This window comes from Chelmon rostratus, chromosome 13 (assembly GCF_017976325.1).
Source record: "Chelmon rostratus isolate fCheRos1 chromosome 13, fCheRos1.pri, whole genome shotgun sequence".
Taxonomy (NCBI): domain Eukaryota; kingdom Metazoa; phylum Chordata; class Actinopteri; order Chaetodontiformes; family Chaetodontidae; genus Chelmon; species Chelmon rostratus.
Genome location: NC_055670.1, coordinates 11,347,157 through 11,361,526, shown reverse-complemented (window position 1 = coordinate 11,361,526; position 14,370 = coordinate 11,347,157). Strand labels below are relative to the sequence as shown.

The 14,370-nt window shown below is 47.0% G+C and overlaps 1 protein-coding gene across 3 annotated transcripts in view; it reads right to left on the bottom strand.

Annotated features, from left to right (window-relative positions):
• gpm6bb (glycoprotein M6Bb) overlaps positions 1-13,600 on the bottom strand; it is a 28,503-nt gene extending 14,903 nt beyond the window's left edge. For 2 of the 3 annotated variants that reach the window (XM_041950286.1, XM_041950289.1), the window contains exon 1: positions 397-519. In XM_041950286.1, coding sequence (XP_041806220.1) covers positions 397-445 — 49 coding nt within the window. In that variant the 5' untranslated portion in view covers positions 446-519. Of the gene's footprint in view, positions 1-396; positions 520-13,469 lie in introns of those variants that run through there. The other variant, XM_041950287.1, reaches the window with a different exon arrangement.
• Positions 13,601-14,370: the final 770 nt, after the last annotated feature.

Here is a 14,370-nt window from a genome sequence, read left to right as displayed (position 1 = left end):
TAAAAGTGAAACGGGCACGACGATGACCGGCGGCAACGCAGCATCTCTCCCGCTGCCGAGAACATCTCACACACTCAAACTAAGGCAATCACAGAACGAGCACAAACAATGCACCGCGGGAGGACGAAAAAACACTTTGGAAGCACGACAGAGATGACAATGTTGCAGAGGCGACGATGCACAATCCACCACTGGAATATCAACAGTTACTGTACATGCATGCAAACACTGAAACAAGGATGCTGTGCTGACATTTAAAGAACTGAAGCCCCTGCTGAGCAGGATCTACCCAACTATTGTGTATAGTGAAACCAAGCAAGCTGGAGTAGGTTAAAGCCCCAGTAAACACAGCAGTGAAAAGAACTGAACTGGCTCTTTGTGAGAGCTCATTGGTACCTCTTTTGTCCTGCCTCTGGTCTTGGTTTTCTTCTGATGGAGTTTCCATGGTTGTTTTTCTCCCCTCCAACAAAAATGCTTCCTTTCAGCAAATTCTCTCTTCCTTTCTCCCCCTTACTCTCGCCTCTCTCACTCCTTTTTTTGCTCACTCTCCTTCATGCATGTTTCCTCTCTCTCTCTCTCTCTCTCGCTCTCTCTCTCTCTCACTCGCTCTTGCCCTCTCCTCCACGTTCGCTCTTTTCATCCTGCCTCACGAAGGCGTCGCTCCTCTGTGCATTGCAGTACCCCTCCAAGACGCAGAGGTGTTGAGCTTATCGCGTGGCCCCAATCATATATCACATCAGGCGAACACGTCTTCTGTTTGCACTGGCTGCTTTGGGGTTCAGTTTGAGTCAAATTGATTTGTCCTCGCACATACCCCCGAACATACTCCCCTGGGTCTAAAGCCGCAGTAGAACCCTGAAAAAGATTCAGAGCAAGCTACCTGGTGACAGGAGGTTTGTTATATCACAGAGGGTGAGTAAGCTTTTTTCGACTGAGCGGCTGAAAACCTCAAACTGTGCTGTACAGAAAGAGTACAGGGACACAATCACCTCAGTTCAGGAAAGGGGTGTGTGTGTGTGTGTGTGCATGTGTGTGTGTGTGCTGTGGTGTGGCTGGGGGGAAGGTTAGCCCTTCATCTTCTGATTTGCACCATATGCCCTCTACTCCTGCAGCATACATTAGCAACCTCTGACCGCTGTCTTCCCTCCATCTGGCGGCTCCGAACTCGCACAAAAAGCACACAGGAAAGAGAGGCAGAGCTACATTTCCTAAACATGGAGACCGGCGTCCTCTGGGCGCATACGCACAACAGAGGAAGCGACATGTGAAAACGGGAGGACCGGAGAAGAAAGAGGGCTGAAACACGAGGACTTTAAGAGGGTCAAAGGAGCTGGTGGAGGAGGGAGGAATAGGAGGATGATACAGCGAGGAACAACTTTTTAAAAATAACAGATAGAGGAGGGGAGATAGCGAGAGATGACCGGGGAAACTCAGTGAGGGAGACCGGGAAGAAGAGCTTGGCTGTGTTTGTTTGGCAACAGCAGGCCGAGCAGCCCCAGGGGCATGCTAATGAGGGAAAGGCCTTTCAGCGGTGGGGGGAGAGCCCTGCTGGAGCGGAGCTGGAGTAGGGTCTTCTCACGGATACCAGACCTCAGAGAGAGAGAGAGAGAGGGGGGGGGGGGTTCAGCAGGGGAGGGGAGCCTCAGGGGTCAGGGAAGTGAACTTAGCGGGGATCCCACAACAACAAATGCAGCACTAATCTTTGAGCTTTTTCACCGTCAGCCCTGTAAAACGCCAGGAGAACTGACATCCATGTGAAGTGGGGAGCAGACACTCCAGCCCGTGTGCAGAAGCGACGCCTGCTCGAACGCTTCATATGTGAGAATACAGCCAATTTGGAGGAAAACGCTCGTGATTCCTCCCTTAATCGCGCGAAGGAGCTCGAGCGAAGCTTCAAGGCTAAATGTATCCCACTCGACCGCGCAGAGGCAGTTCAAAGATACTGAGCGCACCAAAATCAAAACAAACCAGCGATCCATCTGCAGGCCTTTAAATGTGCACGGACAACAAAATGTTTGAGCTTATTGCACACATGTGAAAGGAAATTCAAAACATGTGATCAGGCCTCGTCAAATTGTGTTTTCAGACTAACTTTAATGTAGCTGATTCTGGTTTAAAGAAACATATGCTTTTGATTGGATTGATGATTGGAAAGAATGACAAACAACATTCGCTGCAATTAAAAATAACGCTCTTCTGGCTTGGAGGAAATGTTGCAATAACATGTCTTTTTCTTTTTAACGGAACAAGAAGGCATCGATATACTGCTTCTGAGTTCATGTGAAGGTGCCATTGATTAGTGAGTCTGACAAAGTTAATGAAGTATTCTATTTCGACTGACTTGGGTAAAAAAAAAAAGTGTGGTAATGCCATCAGCTAATGCAAGTACAACTAATTCTAGGTATCAAATATATTATGTCTACTTTGTGTATTTGTTATTTTATATTTCAGGACACAATCATTTGCAAATGAGCTGTATTTACTGACAACAGTTTCACAAAACTGCTACACTAATGTGTTCACAAAGTGGTGAACCTCGCTCCATCCTTGCTTGTGAGCGACTGAGCCTTTCCAAGATGCTCCTTTCATACCCAATCACGATACTATCACCTGTTACCAATCAACCTGTGGAATGATCCAAACAGGTGTTTTTGGAGCGTTCCACAACTTTCCGAGTCTTCTGTTGCTCCTGTCCCAACTTGTTTGAAACAAGTTGCTGCCATCATATTCAGAATAAGCAGATATTTACAAAAATCAATTAAGTTGATGAGGTAATCGATTAAATGTAACACTGCTGGGCTGATTTTGATCAGAGAAACTAAACAATGCAATAAATGCAGTGCCCTTAAAACACAACAATGAACTAAAAAAACTTAAATGCCGTGTAAAGCTGCAGAGTTGGGTGATTAAAAAAGAAATACTGCAACAGGTTGAGAGGCTGTGGGAATAATCATGTGAACGTAGGAGGCAAAGCCTGAGTGCTGCATGCTAAACTCCAGCGCTGAGACACCGACACTCCCATACTTGAGGAGGACACAATCTGAATGACGATGAAGCCCATACAAATGGAGGAGGCTTCATTGTGGGTCAACCTTTCACGCTGTGAGACCGGGGGCCCTGAATGCCCCTCAGTGTTCGGTCACCCGTGAAGACCTGCACCCTGCTCGATTCACACTGAGGAAGGGGTTCTCAGGGATGAGGGTCTGTGCCCAGGCCCGAGAACCACTTAGAGGCAATAACAACGGCCTGAGAAGGCTCACCATGCCAGAGCAGGGGAGGACAGATGAAGCCAAATGGGCGTTTGGAGAGGCTCATATGAGGTAAGACTGATTGTGAAGGCCAAAGTCTGTTGAAAAGAAGAAAAAAAGCTAAAACAAGAAAGCAAACCGATGGTTCAAATAACCCTGAATATTTTGCTGCACTCACGGAAAAACCCACTGGCTTATTTGTATTTGACAGTGAGGCCGAGATTCCTGTAAATTCTGTTTTGGGGATTTGTTGCAGTGAGTGAATCATTCCTATGTGCTTCGGTGGCATCACCGACCTAGATTTAAATGCAGGACATCTTCATAGGTCAGTCTGCTCTATGTGTCTGCTTTCATGTTTGGCGTGCTGAATCCAAGTCATTGATTGGTTTACAAAAGCACCGCACTACAAACCCATTACACAGATCCATTCACTTGGTTGCTGACCCATTTCCCTCCGCGGGTCTGCAGAATAACAAAAGCACTACAAATTCTGCATGACATTTGCTGAACAATGCATCATATGATTTATCATAACAGTCAAAATGCCTCCAACTCATCCTTTAAGAACAGTTATTATTTCCATATAATGATCAAGCAAACTGATCCAACCAGCATGAGCCTTTGAGCTGCATTCCTATTCGCTAAAAAAAAAAAAAAAGCACTCTGTCTGGAATGGAAAAAATGAATACGCTAACTGTCTTCATTCATTATAGCAGAATATGTGGACAGTAAAGAGGAAAAACCACAATGGGCCGACTTCTAATGAGCCTGGTACTTTTTTTTGGCTTGGTCAAAAAGCTTTAAATGAAGAAAACTCCTTTTTTCCAGCATCATTGTGTTCATGGTTGTGAAAATCACAAGAGGAAACTCCAACACACTCAATTGTTTGAGTACACTGAAGATTAAAATAACAATAAAGGCCTTTAAACCGTAATACTGTTCCAAGTGGCCTGGATGTTTCTGTTTTAATCAAGGTGGACCAACCGCTGCATCCGTTTGTGGTGCAAGAGACCATCGCAGGGACCAACACATTGTTCCTGGATTCTTCAGCGTGAAGAACACTTAAATTCCTGCAGCACGACAGCAGAAATCCAACTATTCGACTTCACCCATTTCTAATACAGACATACTTTGTGTTGGCGTTTCTTCCATTGTACATTTTCCAGGCTGTTTTTCTCTCCAGTGTAATTACAAGTGTTTGACCAAAACAATGCCCATGGTATCTGACTCAGCACTTCTCTAATTACATGTTTGTGTTACTGTCGTGTCAGGTCTGGAAATGGAGCGATGCTCGCTCGGGGATGCCTGGCAGCCGTGGCTTTCCTCTAAAAATGACTTCACAGCCCTGACTCTCTGGCACCTCCTCAGCCACTGTGGTTGCAGGGAGAGTGAGAGACACAGATGCTTCGTATTACCCAGGCTTGCTCGCTTATAGTACCTTGGAAACTGCCACCATGGCTTGGCCTGGACAGAAAACCAACGCAATATCAAAACCGACTAAGACGAAGAATTTCATAATTTCAGTCTGGAGTCAAAAGAGCAAATCAGTGCCAGGAAACAGAAACACAAACCTGGAAGAGCGTGAAAGAGAGAGTAACAGAGAGAGAGAGGGAGGGAGAGGAGGCGTTTATTGTAGCTGAACCCCACAACCCCCCATACAGGCCAGGAGCATCTGCCATTTTTACCGAAAAGTAAAGGTCTTTGCATAATTGTTTGTTTTCCTTTCAGAGTGCATTACATACTTTAATGATTCTGGTCTGGAAGAGGCTTTTGGGTCCACCACACTTACATTATGGAGCCAATGAGCCAGCCAAGAGCTCCTGCAAGCAAACACCTCTCCATTATCCTGTTAGAATAATACTACATAATAACCCCTTGTCTTTTCAATATATGTATATTATATTTACGCTTTGCCAAAAAAAGTGGAGGGTCATGCAAATACCCAGCTAGCCCAGAAGAGTCTGTCTGTAAGAAGAATTTTCTCAAAATGGGACAACACAGATTGTTCAGAAGTTCCTCTGGAGCAGTCGAGCGCCAGGAGATCACAAGGCGAACGTGTTTGCAAAAAGTTGCATATTTGCACATGTGGCAAATACGGAGCAATATTAGCATTGCCATATTAGCATAGTCCTGTTTCTGGCCACCTGATGAATGCAAGTCAAACATTCATTCATTCCGCTTTGGACTCCACAAACAGCTGAGGGGAACATCTGGCTGTTTAGGGGCTAAAGGCTATAAAGCAGAACTGCAAAGTCGGGTGTTAATTTTCTGCCATTCCCGTACGAGCAGTCATATAAGCTGCTCTTAACTTTAAAATATTGATCATAGCGACTCTCCAGCTCCTTCATGTCATCATGGCCCCCTGAGGTGCAGATGTCCTTTTGATACGATTTAATCTGTCTCTCTCTTTCTATCTGCACACATTAACTGCAAACTGCAGCCGCCCTGCAGTCAGTTTGACCCTGAGCACCTCCCTAAGATATCTGAAACGTATGATGGTCCATTAAGCTGCGCTGGGAGGACAAATAAATCTCACGGGGGCTTCCCTTAGTGGTGTTAATCCTTTAAACTATCACTGCGAGGATAGGCGTTGCTTTTTGATGCCTTTTTGAGTGACCGGACAGCGGTCGGTATTTGACATGGACATGAAAACATGAGACAGGAAAATCAAGCAGGAGACCGTGAAACTGTGTGAGAACAATTTGATGCCTCATTCTTACACTGAAGATCTCCACAGCTCAAACGTTCTCACACTTCAGCTGCTGGGACGGCAAATTAGATGGAGACAGTCTCTCACTTTCCTACTTGTTGCACAGGGTATAAGCATGCGAACACACACACACACACACACCCACACACACACACAAAAGAGGCATAATGAAGCTCAGAGACATCAGACGAGACCCTCCAGCTAATCTTGGGGTTGCTTCCCATGAACAGCCTCACCCTCCTCTGCGTCTAGCCCAGCTGCTGGGATTTCTTTCTCTGCGTCGCTCCCGCCGGTCCTATTGTCCCCTGCCTCATGCTGCCAACCTCTCACCCCTGACCCAAGACTTTACCCTTTCCAACCCCCTCCCCCAAAACCCTCATTAGAAGGAGAAGAAAACTCCTCCTTTTAACTCCCGAACGGACCAGCCAGTCAGACCCCACCGTGTCAGGATTCATCGTCAGCACTATGACAACAGAGCAGATGATGCAGAGATCACTTTAACGCCATTGTCCCCCCTCCTCTCGTGTCTCAAAGGCCCGCGTCCTGCGGCTGGATCCTGGAAGGACGGCGCCGTAGCCTGAACCTGACACTTCCACCCCTGCAGAGACGCACTTGTCCTCGGACGTAGACGTGGACTAAGTGCTTAACAATAAGTGGGAAAAAAACAGTTCATCACAAGAGAATGGTGGAAGTGAACCTCCCCGGCTGACCTCTGCGAGAGCCATCCAATCCATTACTTTATTGCTCTGAGTGCTGGCAGGCAGTTTTCCAACAGCAGAGGCCCTAATGACATTTTGTCCATCATAGTGGACATTAGGAAAGCATCTACTCTGCAAAGAAGAACCCATTTATGGCACCAACTGATGTGATGCAGTCGCTACATCATTATCAGCGTCTAAACATTTACACTCTCAGGAATGTGTTCTGTGCACACGCCGTCGTTCAAATGAAGTGGGTGTCTCCGTAGACGGAAACGCCTGATGCACACTGCACACACGACCACACATTAAAAGAGAGTTATGTTTCTTTAAATCTTTTTCTTGGAGTCAAACGCTTCTATTTTCACAGCTAGAAATTAAAATAAGTACAGCATATATCCTAAACCTGCCCAGCAGCAGCAAACACAAGGTAAACACCCTCCACCTCACACGCCATGGGCCAACTTACAAACATAAGACGCATCATGCACACACCTACAAGCTTTCACACACTTTCCGTACATTCCACATGCTCCGTTCCTTCGCGACATCGCTTTTCCACTTTCAGCTGTGGCCGCTCTACTGTTACAGTGCTGTTTTCCCATAGAGCAGAGGTCAAAAGCTAGGATGACTTGCGAGGCCTCTCGGTGGCGTAGCTGTAATATTAACACTGCGAACTGATCTCTCCTCTGGTCGGCGTGTGGTTATGGGGGTCAAGCTGTTTTTCAGACAGAAACATCTGGGATTTCCTCTCTCCCCTGAAGCTGCCGTGTGCTGGTGTTTTTCTACTTTTACTCTGACGTGAACCTACAGCAAGTGACACTGAAGCCTTAAAAAAAAGTGTACAAATGGTAAAAGCATCACGCTGCACTGAATGACTCAGTTGTGTGGGTTCAAAGTATTCCAAGTTGAATAATGTTTAATTTCTTTCAAAATACAGCATTCAACAATTTCGTCAAATTGAAATCCATCCTCTGAAACCCCCAAACATTCAGTCTGTGAAGCAAACAGCCTCCCCAAACACTCTCCCTCAGCTATTGGGTTTCCTGCAGCTGTCGCTTTATTGAAGCTCAGCTATTGCAGATTTTCATCTGCTTGGCAGAAGTGCCTCTTCCTGCCGATCAAGCCTTTCTCTGGAGAATAATAAGCAGACAATGAAAACTCTCCCTTGGAAACCTTTTTTTTTCTTGGGCAGGAAAGTGATTCCTGGCATGAGAGAGTGAGTGTGTGTGTGTGTGTGTGTGTGTCCAGTGGCCTCTCACTCTGGTTTCACTGTGTCACATGCGTCGCCACATCACAGCAACACGAGCGAAGAGCAGTCATGTGCATTTCCTGCAACATCTTAGATAAGCAGAAGATGAAGAAAGACGAAGAAAGAAAGTCTTTCAACATTTATTTTATCACAAAAACATCTGAGTATCTCGGATTTTACTCATAATCCTCAACACAGAGGCGAAGAAAAAGTCATAAGGGGTTGCAAGGGTGTTCATTTAAATTCCTGCCTAATTCATCCCAAGCGTAACATTTGGCCGCGGCCAAATGGTCTCAGGCTGTCTGGCACGGCTCTTCATATGGTGAACATTTCTCATTGGTGTGCAGGGGTACCCCAGATGCTTTTGTCTTACGGTTGTTTAGCAGCTGCGTAAAAGCGCGCGAGGACAAAGACCTATCTGTGGAGGGTTGAATACACTCGGCGGGCACGCAGCCAACAGCTCAATCCTGCAGGCTCCCACCGTTGAAAAGCAGACTAATGCATTCTGCTCTCGCTCCTCACAGACGATCTTACGGGGAAATGAGCTGGAGGCCCTATTATTTCCTCTCATTTTCACCCAACCACTCTCACATCTCTACTGCGCTCACGTCGAGTGCCGGAATCATTAAATGACAACATTTTTGAAACTTTCGAAACAATACTTGCACTTGAGGGCTTTCTTCCAAAAGCAGGAAGAGGGAATACGTTGAAAGAACCAAACATCTTAGCGGACACCTCCTCCTCGTCACTGATTACAGAGTGTGGATATAAACATGGCATCTTTCACAGCTCCAACAGGTTTCTGAAGAATGACTTTGAAGCCCGGATTTATGACTTTTCAGTTAATCAGGCCAAAGATTTCATGTTTGAGCAAAGGGGAGGAAGCCTGAAGCTGAGGTAGGACTAGCAAGCAGCAAATACTACTTGGCTTTCTGAGCACAATAAGCTGAGGCACCTACATCCAACGGTTTTTTGAAGGAGTTGCACTTCCACATGTACGGAGGCCTTAAGCAGGGGTTCAGACTGGAAACAGCTCCATGTTAAATCAATGCAATGGGCTGCACTGGTGGAGGTGTTGCTTCCAGTACCAGTGAGACATGAAGTGCGATCCATGAAGTCCAGTTTGAGTAATGGATCGGCTCCTTAGATTGCAAGGCGTCTACATTGGTACCCCAGTTATGTCGTTGGACTGACCTCAATGAGGAGGCTGAGCTCGACTTTAGAGTGCAACTCATACAGCTGGCTTCAGCGTTTCACCCTAGTGGTCACCTCATGGCTCTTAACCCTCTGGCCCAGATCCTGGCCATCACAGAGCAGCGGCGTCAGCTACATGTAGCATAGGCCCCTCTGCCACAGGAATGATTCTGTGTCATCACACCGTTCAGTGACTGCATTATGATCTATTTACTTGCTTACGCAAGACAGGCGAGAGAAAATAGGTCATTGCGGGGCAAACATAATCGAAGATTTAATCAATGTCCCCCGCTCATGTGATCTGGAGGGAGTGAATCGAGGCGTATGCGGTGTCTCTGGTGCCGTAGCAAACGTGGACACACAGAGCGCTGTGACGTGGTTTACTGTACATAGCAGCAAATCCTGCAGCGGGGCTGAATGCCTGTTGAATGAGTGAGTGCATGTTCATCAGCTGCAGGGGCTCTTTGCTTTCACCAACCTTTTATTTCCCAGAGGCCTTCTGGAACAATCATCAGACTGTGAACAAAACACTGATACAGATTGCTGCTCCGCTGGCAAATATCACCTCTGCACTTTATGTACATGCACGGATGCCAACATATTGTAAAACTGGGGTGTGAGGGACTCATTATGCATGTATTTGGCAGTTTAACCTTGAAAATCGTGGGTGTTTTTCTGAAGTCTTGCAGATAGGATAAAGGCCAGATTGTATCATTGGCATATTTCATAAAACGCCAGGCTTCAGCTGCCTGTGCATATCTGAAAGCCTGTGGTCTTTCACATATGGGGTATTTTCAGATATGCAAATGCAATCCTGCTTCGACCATGTGGCAGTGTGACTGTGACATCTCTGTAACAAGGGTGAACTTGCACACACACACACACACAGAGTCACCCACGCACCCACTTGCATCCCTTCTGTTCAGCTGTGAATAGGCTTTTAGTAAAAGTGACGGCCGAGGCACATGCTTGAACAAGCATCCCCACTCAGGAACTTCTATTCCTGTCATTTCATGTCACAATACTCAATGGCCCGCTTTGTTTTCGGAGGAGTTATTAAGCTCAACAAATTAACATGACTGCTCTGGCAGACCTGCAGCACTGGAGAGAAACAAAAAGCAGTGGAGATGAGGGAGGGAAGGAGACCCAGAGAGAGGGAGATGAGGGAGATTTCAGAGGAAACAAAGTGGAGCAGGAAGGGCAGCAGAAGATAAATGAAGTCTTGATTGAACTACGTGAAAGGGGTCTCTCTTTTTTAGAGCTGCACAGTTGCAAAAAGTACGGCAGGGACCTCATCTGCTGTATAATTACCAAAGATGCTCTGTCATATCTTCTGCCAAATGGAAAGAAGCCCAGAAATCATGTAACTATGACAGCAGCTACCTCATTATGGAGGATATTCAGCATAATTAACGATTGCAGAACGAAGACGAAAAGCAATTTGGGAATTATTGATGGCGACATAAGAATGTGGGCTCAGTCGTAAATGGGTTAGCGCGTACTTTATTTAGACTGAACCACACGGGAGGCATCTTTCTGGAGTTAACAGGAGAATGCTTTGATTCGAACAAACAAACACAAAAAGGCAAAGTTCAGTGTCGCTCTTTGACCACCTCTGCAGTGACTCATTCTTGCAGCCGTGCGCAGCCAGCATGACCTACAGCTCGCCTCCAAGGAGGACACTATCACCACGAGTCAACCCAAAAGCAGCGGGGGGGGGGGCGGATATCTGACTCTCTGTTATTGCTCTCCATCAGCTGACAACTTGTTGATTCCGACACCTCCGCTGGCGCAGCATTCGCAGCCACGGGTATTTCCTCTCCTCGGACTCAGGATGCAGGGTCACAGCGCACGCAGTCCGCCGCATGTGCCCGCCGCGGTGACCGCTGCTGATGTGCGGGCTAAATAATCGGACACTTTCCAGACATCCGCGTTCGGACGGAGGAGGAATGCACAACGTTGGAGAGAGCAAGACGGGCGACACCTCACAGACACACATGCAAAAGTCATTACGAAGGAGGCCGCCCCAGCTCCTGTGAGGATTTTATCATCAAGTCTTGACTATAAGCAGGTTTAGACTTCTGCTTGTTCACGGTGAGATGTTCAGTGACAGAGGCGTTCTGCACTGTCGGCTGGGATGAGCTCTCGACTTCTTCTTGAATCACTCAAAACAATGATGTAACAGTTGGATCTGGTCTGCATCCAGCCTCGGTGGCCTTTTCCACAAGACCACCACGCTGAATACAGAACGCTCCGGCTGGAAGGTTCACAAGTTTCCATGAGGAAAAACAATCCTTTTATTATTATTATTATTTTTTTTTTGAGATCAGGATCCAAGAGGAACAGACACCCGGCTCATAATTTGCTATATTTGAGCAGTTGAATCTCCTGTCATGAGACGGCTTAAAACTTTGTATCTGTGAAGACGAGCTTTGCTTCTGATTCGTTTTGGTGTGTTGAACTTTCCACGCAGTGCCGTGTCAGGCTGCTCTTGCTAAAATGAGTATGATCATCACATGCACGAAAGGACAACTCTCAACGAAGTAGAACTGAAAGCACATTGTTCTGCACTGTGTAGTCATCAAGGAGGCCTCATGGCAGCCAAATACTGCTGGGTGGGTAATTGTCACAGGACTAACACCAAGAACCTAAACAGACGTTTGTGGAATATGACTCGCTCTCTTCCTCTGAATTGAGCTCGGCGGACTGACGCCAAGTTATCCTCCCACATCCTTCACACAGGCCAACGCGCTGTTAAACTGATCACCGCAAGGACAGAGGAGGACCTCTCTGAAAAACACACGGCCCCTCTGCGAGGTGAAGGTCGCTGTAAAAATCAAATCAGACTCTTGTTATATAACCTCTGAATGACATCTTCACTTCGCAGCTCCGCACGCAATCAGCGTCAAGGCGGCCTGTTTAGTTTAGGACGAAGGGCCTCGTGGAAACAGTTCGCCCGCTTCTCTGCTTTCAGAGCTTTTTCACATGAAACCCAGCAAATCACAGCACAGCAGTGTGATATCCGCTCCCCTGTCACAACAAAAGGTGACCTTTACAGCAACTAAGTCTACAAATGAATCCCCTCATGCTCACGACAACAGGCTCTACTATTTCTCCTGAAAGGGCCACGGATGAATCTTTGAATGTAAAATGGGAGCTTTTGCAAGTGGACAATGCACAAAGGTCGACTGCCACGCAGAGCAATATCCTCTATGAGACAGTGAATGAGGGTCTGTGGGGAATTAGTTCACAGGGTATGCGCGCCGAAACTTGCGATTCAGCCTTCTCTCTCTACATTAAGAGCCACTGAAGTTGCACAAAGGGGCAGCTCCAAATTAGGAGCACAAAGACGCCTCTGTGAGGAGCTTCAGAGCGAATTAATGAGCATTGATACACATTCGCACACAGTGTTCTCCCCTGGCCTCAGCTGCACCACGGCAAACAGCACAAGCCAATAAATGCTGCCCCCGAAACCGACGCGGGACTCCGGCAGCCGAATGACAGAATTACAACTGCTGGATCTGTTCTGTGCTGCTTTGCTGTCAAATGCCTCATCCAGTGCAGTGCGAGAGCAGTTTGGAGTTAAAGATGGGTGTTGTTCCTGTCAGACTATCCCATCTGCTCCACAGGTTATCACTATTTCAAAGCTTTAAAGTTTGCAAGAAGTTAAACATCCACAAGCACGAGGGGGCCTCACTCCTCCCAGGCAGGTTAGGAGCACAGACGGCCAACACTTGGGGCTGATTTAAAGATGGGACACTCTCAGCTCAGCCCTTCAGACTGCAATCACAAGCTCTGGCACAGCACACGCAGAATGTGGGATCAGCGATGGAGCATCTGACTAATGCAACATGTTGCCTGTTAGCTTTTTCCAGTCACTTTTAGTCACTCTTTACCAGCAAAGCACTGTGCAGATACCACTGCAACAACCTCCCAGCATGACAGCATTGCAACATGATCACCAATAATGACCAATAAAGGCTGATAATGGAGGGTTTGGATCAAATGGTTCAGTTCAGGCCCTGTTGAAAGCAGGAGTAAGAGAGACAGTGGAGGCAGAGCTGATCTGGATTTAACACCTCCGCAGACTCGCACAGTTGACTGCAGGAGCCCCGATAGACTTAATCTCTCTAATCGCTTTCCTCAAGTTGCTTCAGCAGGCTGCTCTAATACCGGTTCTCGTGAAACCGGGTCAGGTAAAACTGCAGCACAAGCAGCCGGAGCTGGAGTCGCTTCAGTTTGGAACAATCGACGCGCCCCAAAAGTTGGAGCGACAGTAACAAAGCGTGCTGTCACGTTGAGGGAAAGCGATACTCGGATCCCGCTATCAGCCGCTGGAGCAAAAACCAAAACATAACAGCACTTACCCATTTTTGTAAGTTTTTTCCAAAGCGTCCGAAGTGAAGCGATCGGCTGAAAGTTGAGCCCCGGCTACACTGGTGTTGCGTCCTGGGATGCGCACTGGCCGCCTGGCTGCTCCAACACTCAGCGCCGCGTCCCTTTGGAGACAGCCCGAGTGACGTCACCACAGAGGGGATTACTGATGGGTGGACAGAGCTCTGCTCCCCTCCTCCTCCCCCCCTCCTCCTCCTCCTCCTCCTCTTTCCTAACCTCCTCAGCCCTCATCATGAAGTTTCACTGGTCACTCAGCTCATCATCAGCCGCTCTGTCCTGAAGCATTCCTGCAATCCTGCGCACAAAGTCCTGCAGTCAGCAGAGGAGATACGCCTGGATTATCGTGAGCACTATCAGGATCAAATACAGTGAAAAGATGCAGATGCAGCGAGGTTTGTCTGGGCTGCTGTTCGCCTGTCAGTGTTTGGGGTAAAGCGATATGATAAGGTCAGCAGTGTCAGACAGATAAGGTGAGGCGTTATCACGGGTCAGAGACCACCGCCAAGTCTAGCTAATCATTTGGTTATCAGAAAAATAAATGACCACTTATCTGTGAAAAGAGGCTGTAAGTAGGCTGAATGTATTTTTTCTGAACCCTCAAACACTCTTTCAACCACCTGGATGATAAAAAAAAAACAAATTGTCTGTCAAATTGCAAATATATTCTCTAATCCAGTATAATGTCCTTGCTTGCTTTGCACAACACAAAAAAATGCCATATGCAGTTGCATCTTGGGAAATGGGTTGAAAATCTTGGAATATCTTTTCATTGGGACGGTTGGAAGATTGTTCAAGAGTTCTGGATGTGCCTCCAGGAAGGTGGTGATTGTTAAATGACCTTCTGGGGGTCTTTAAAGATGAGGGGGTTTATTT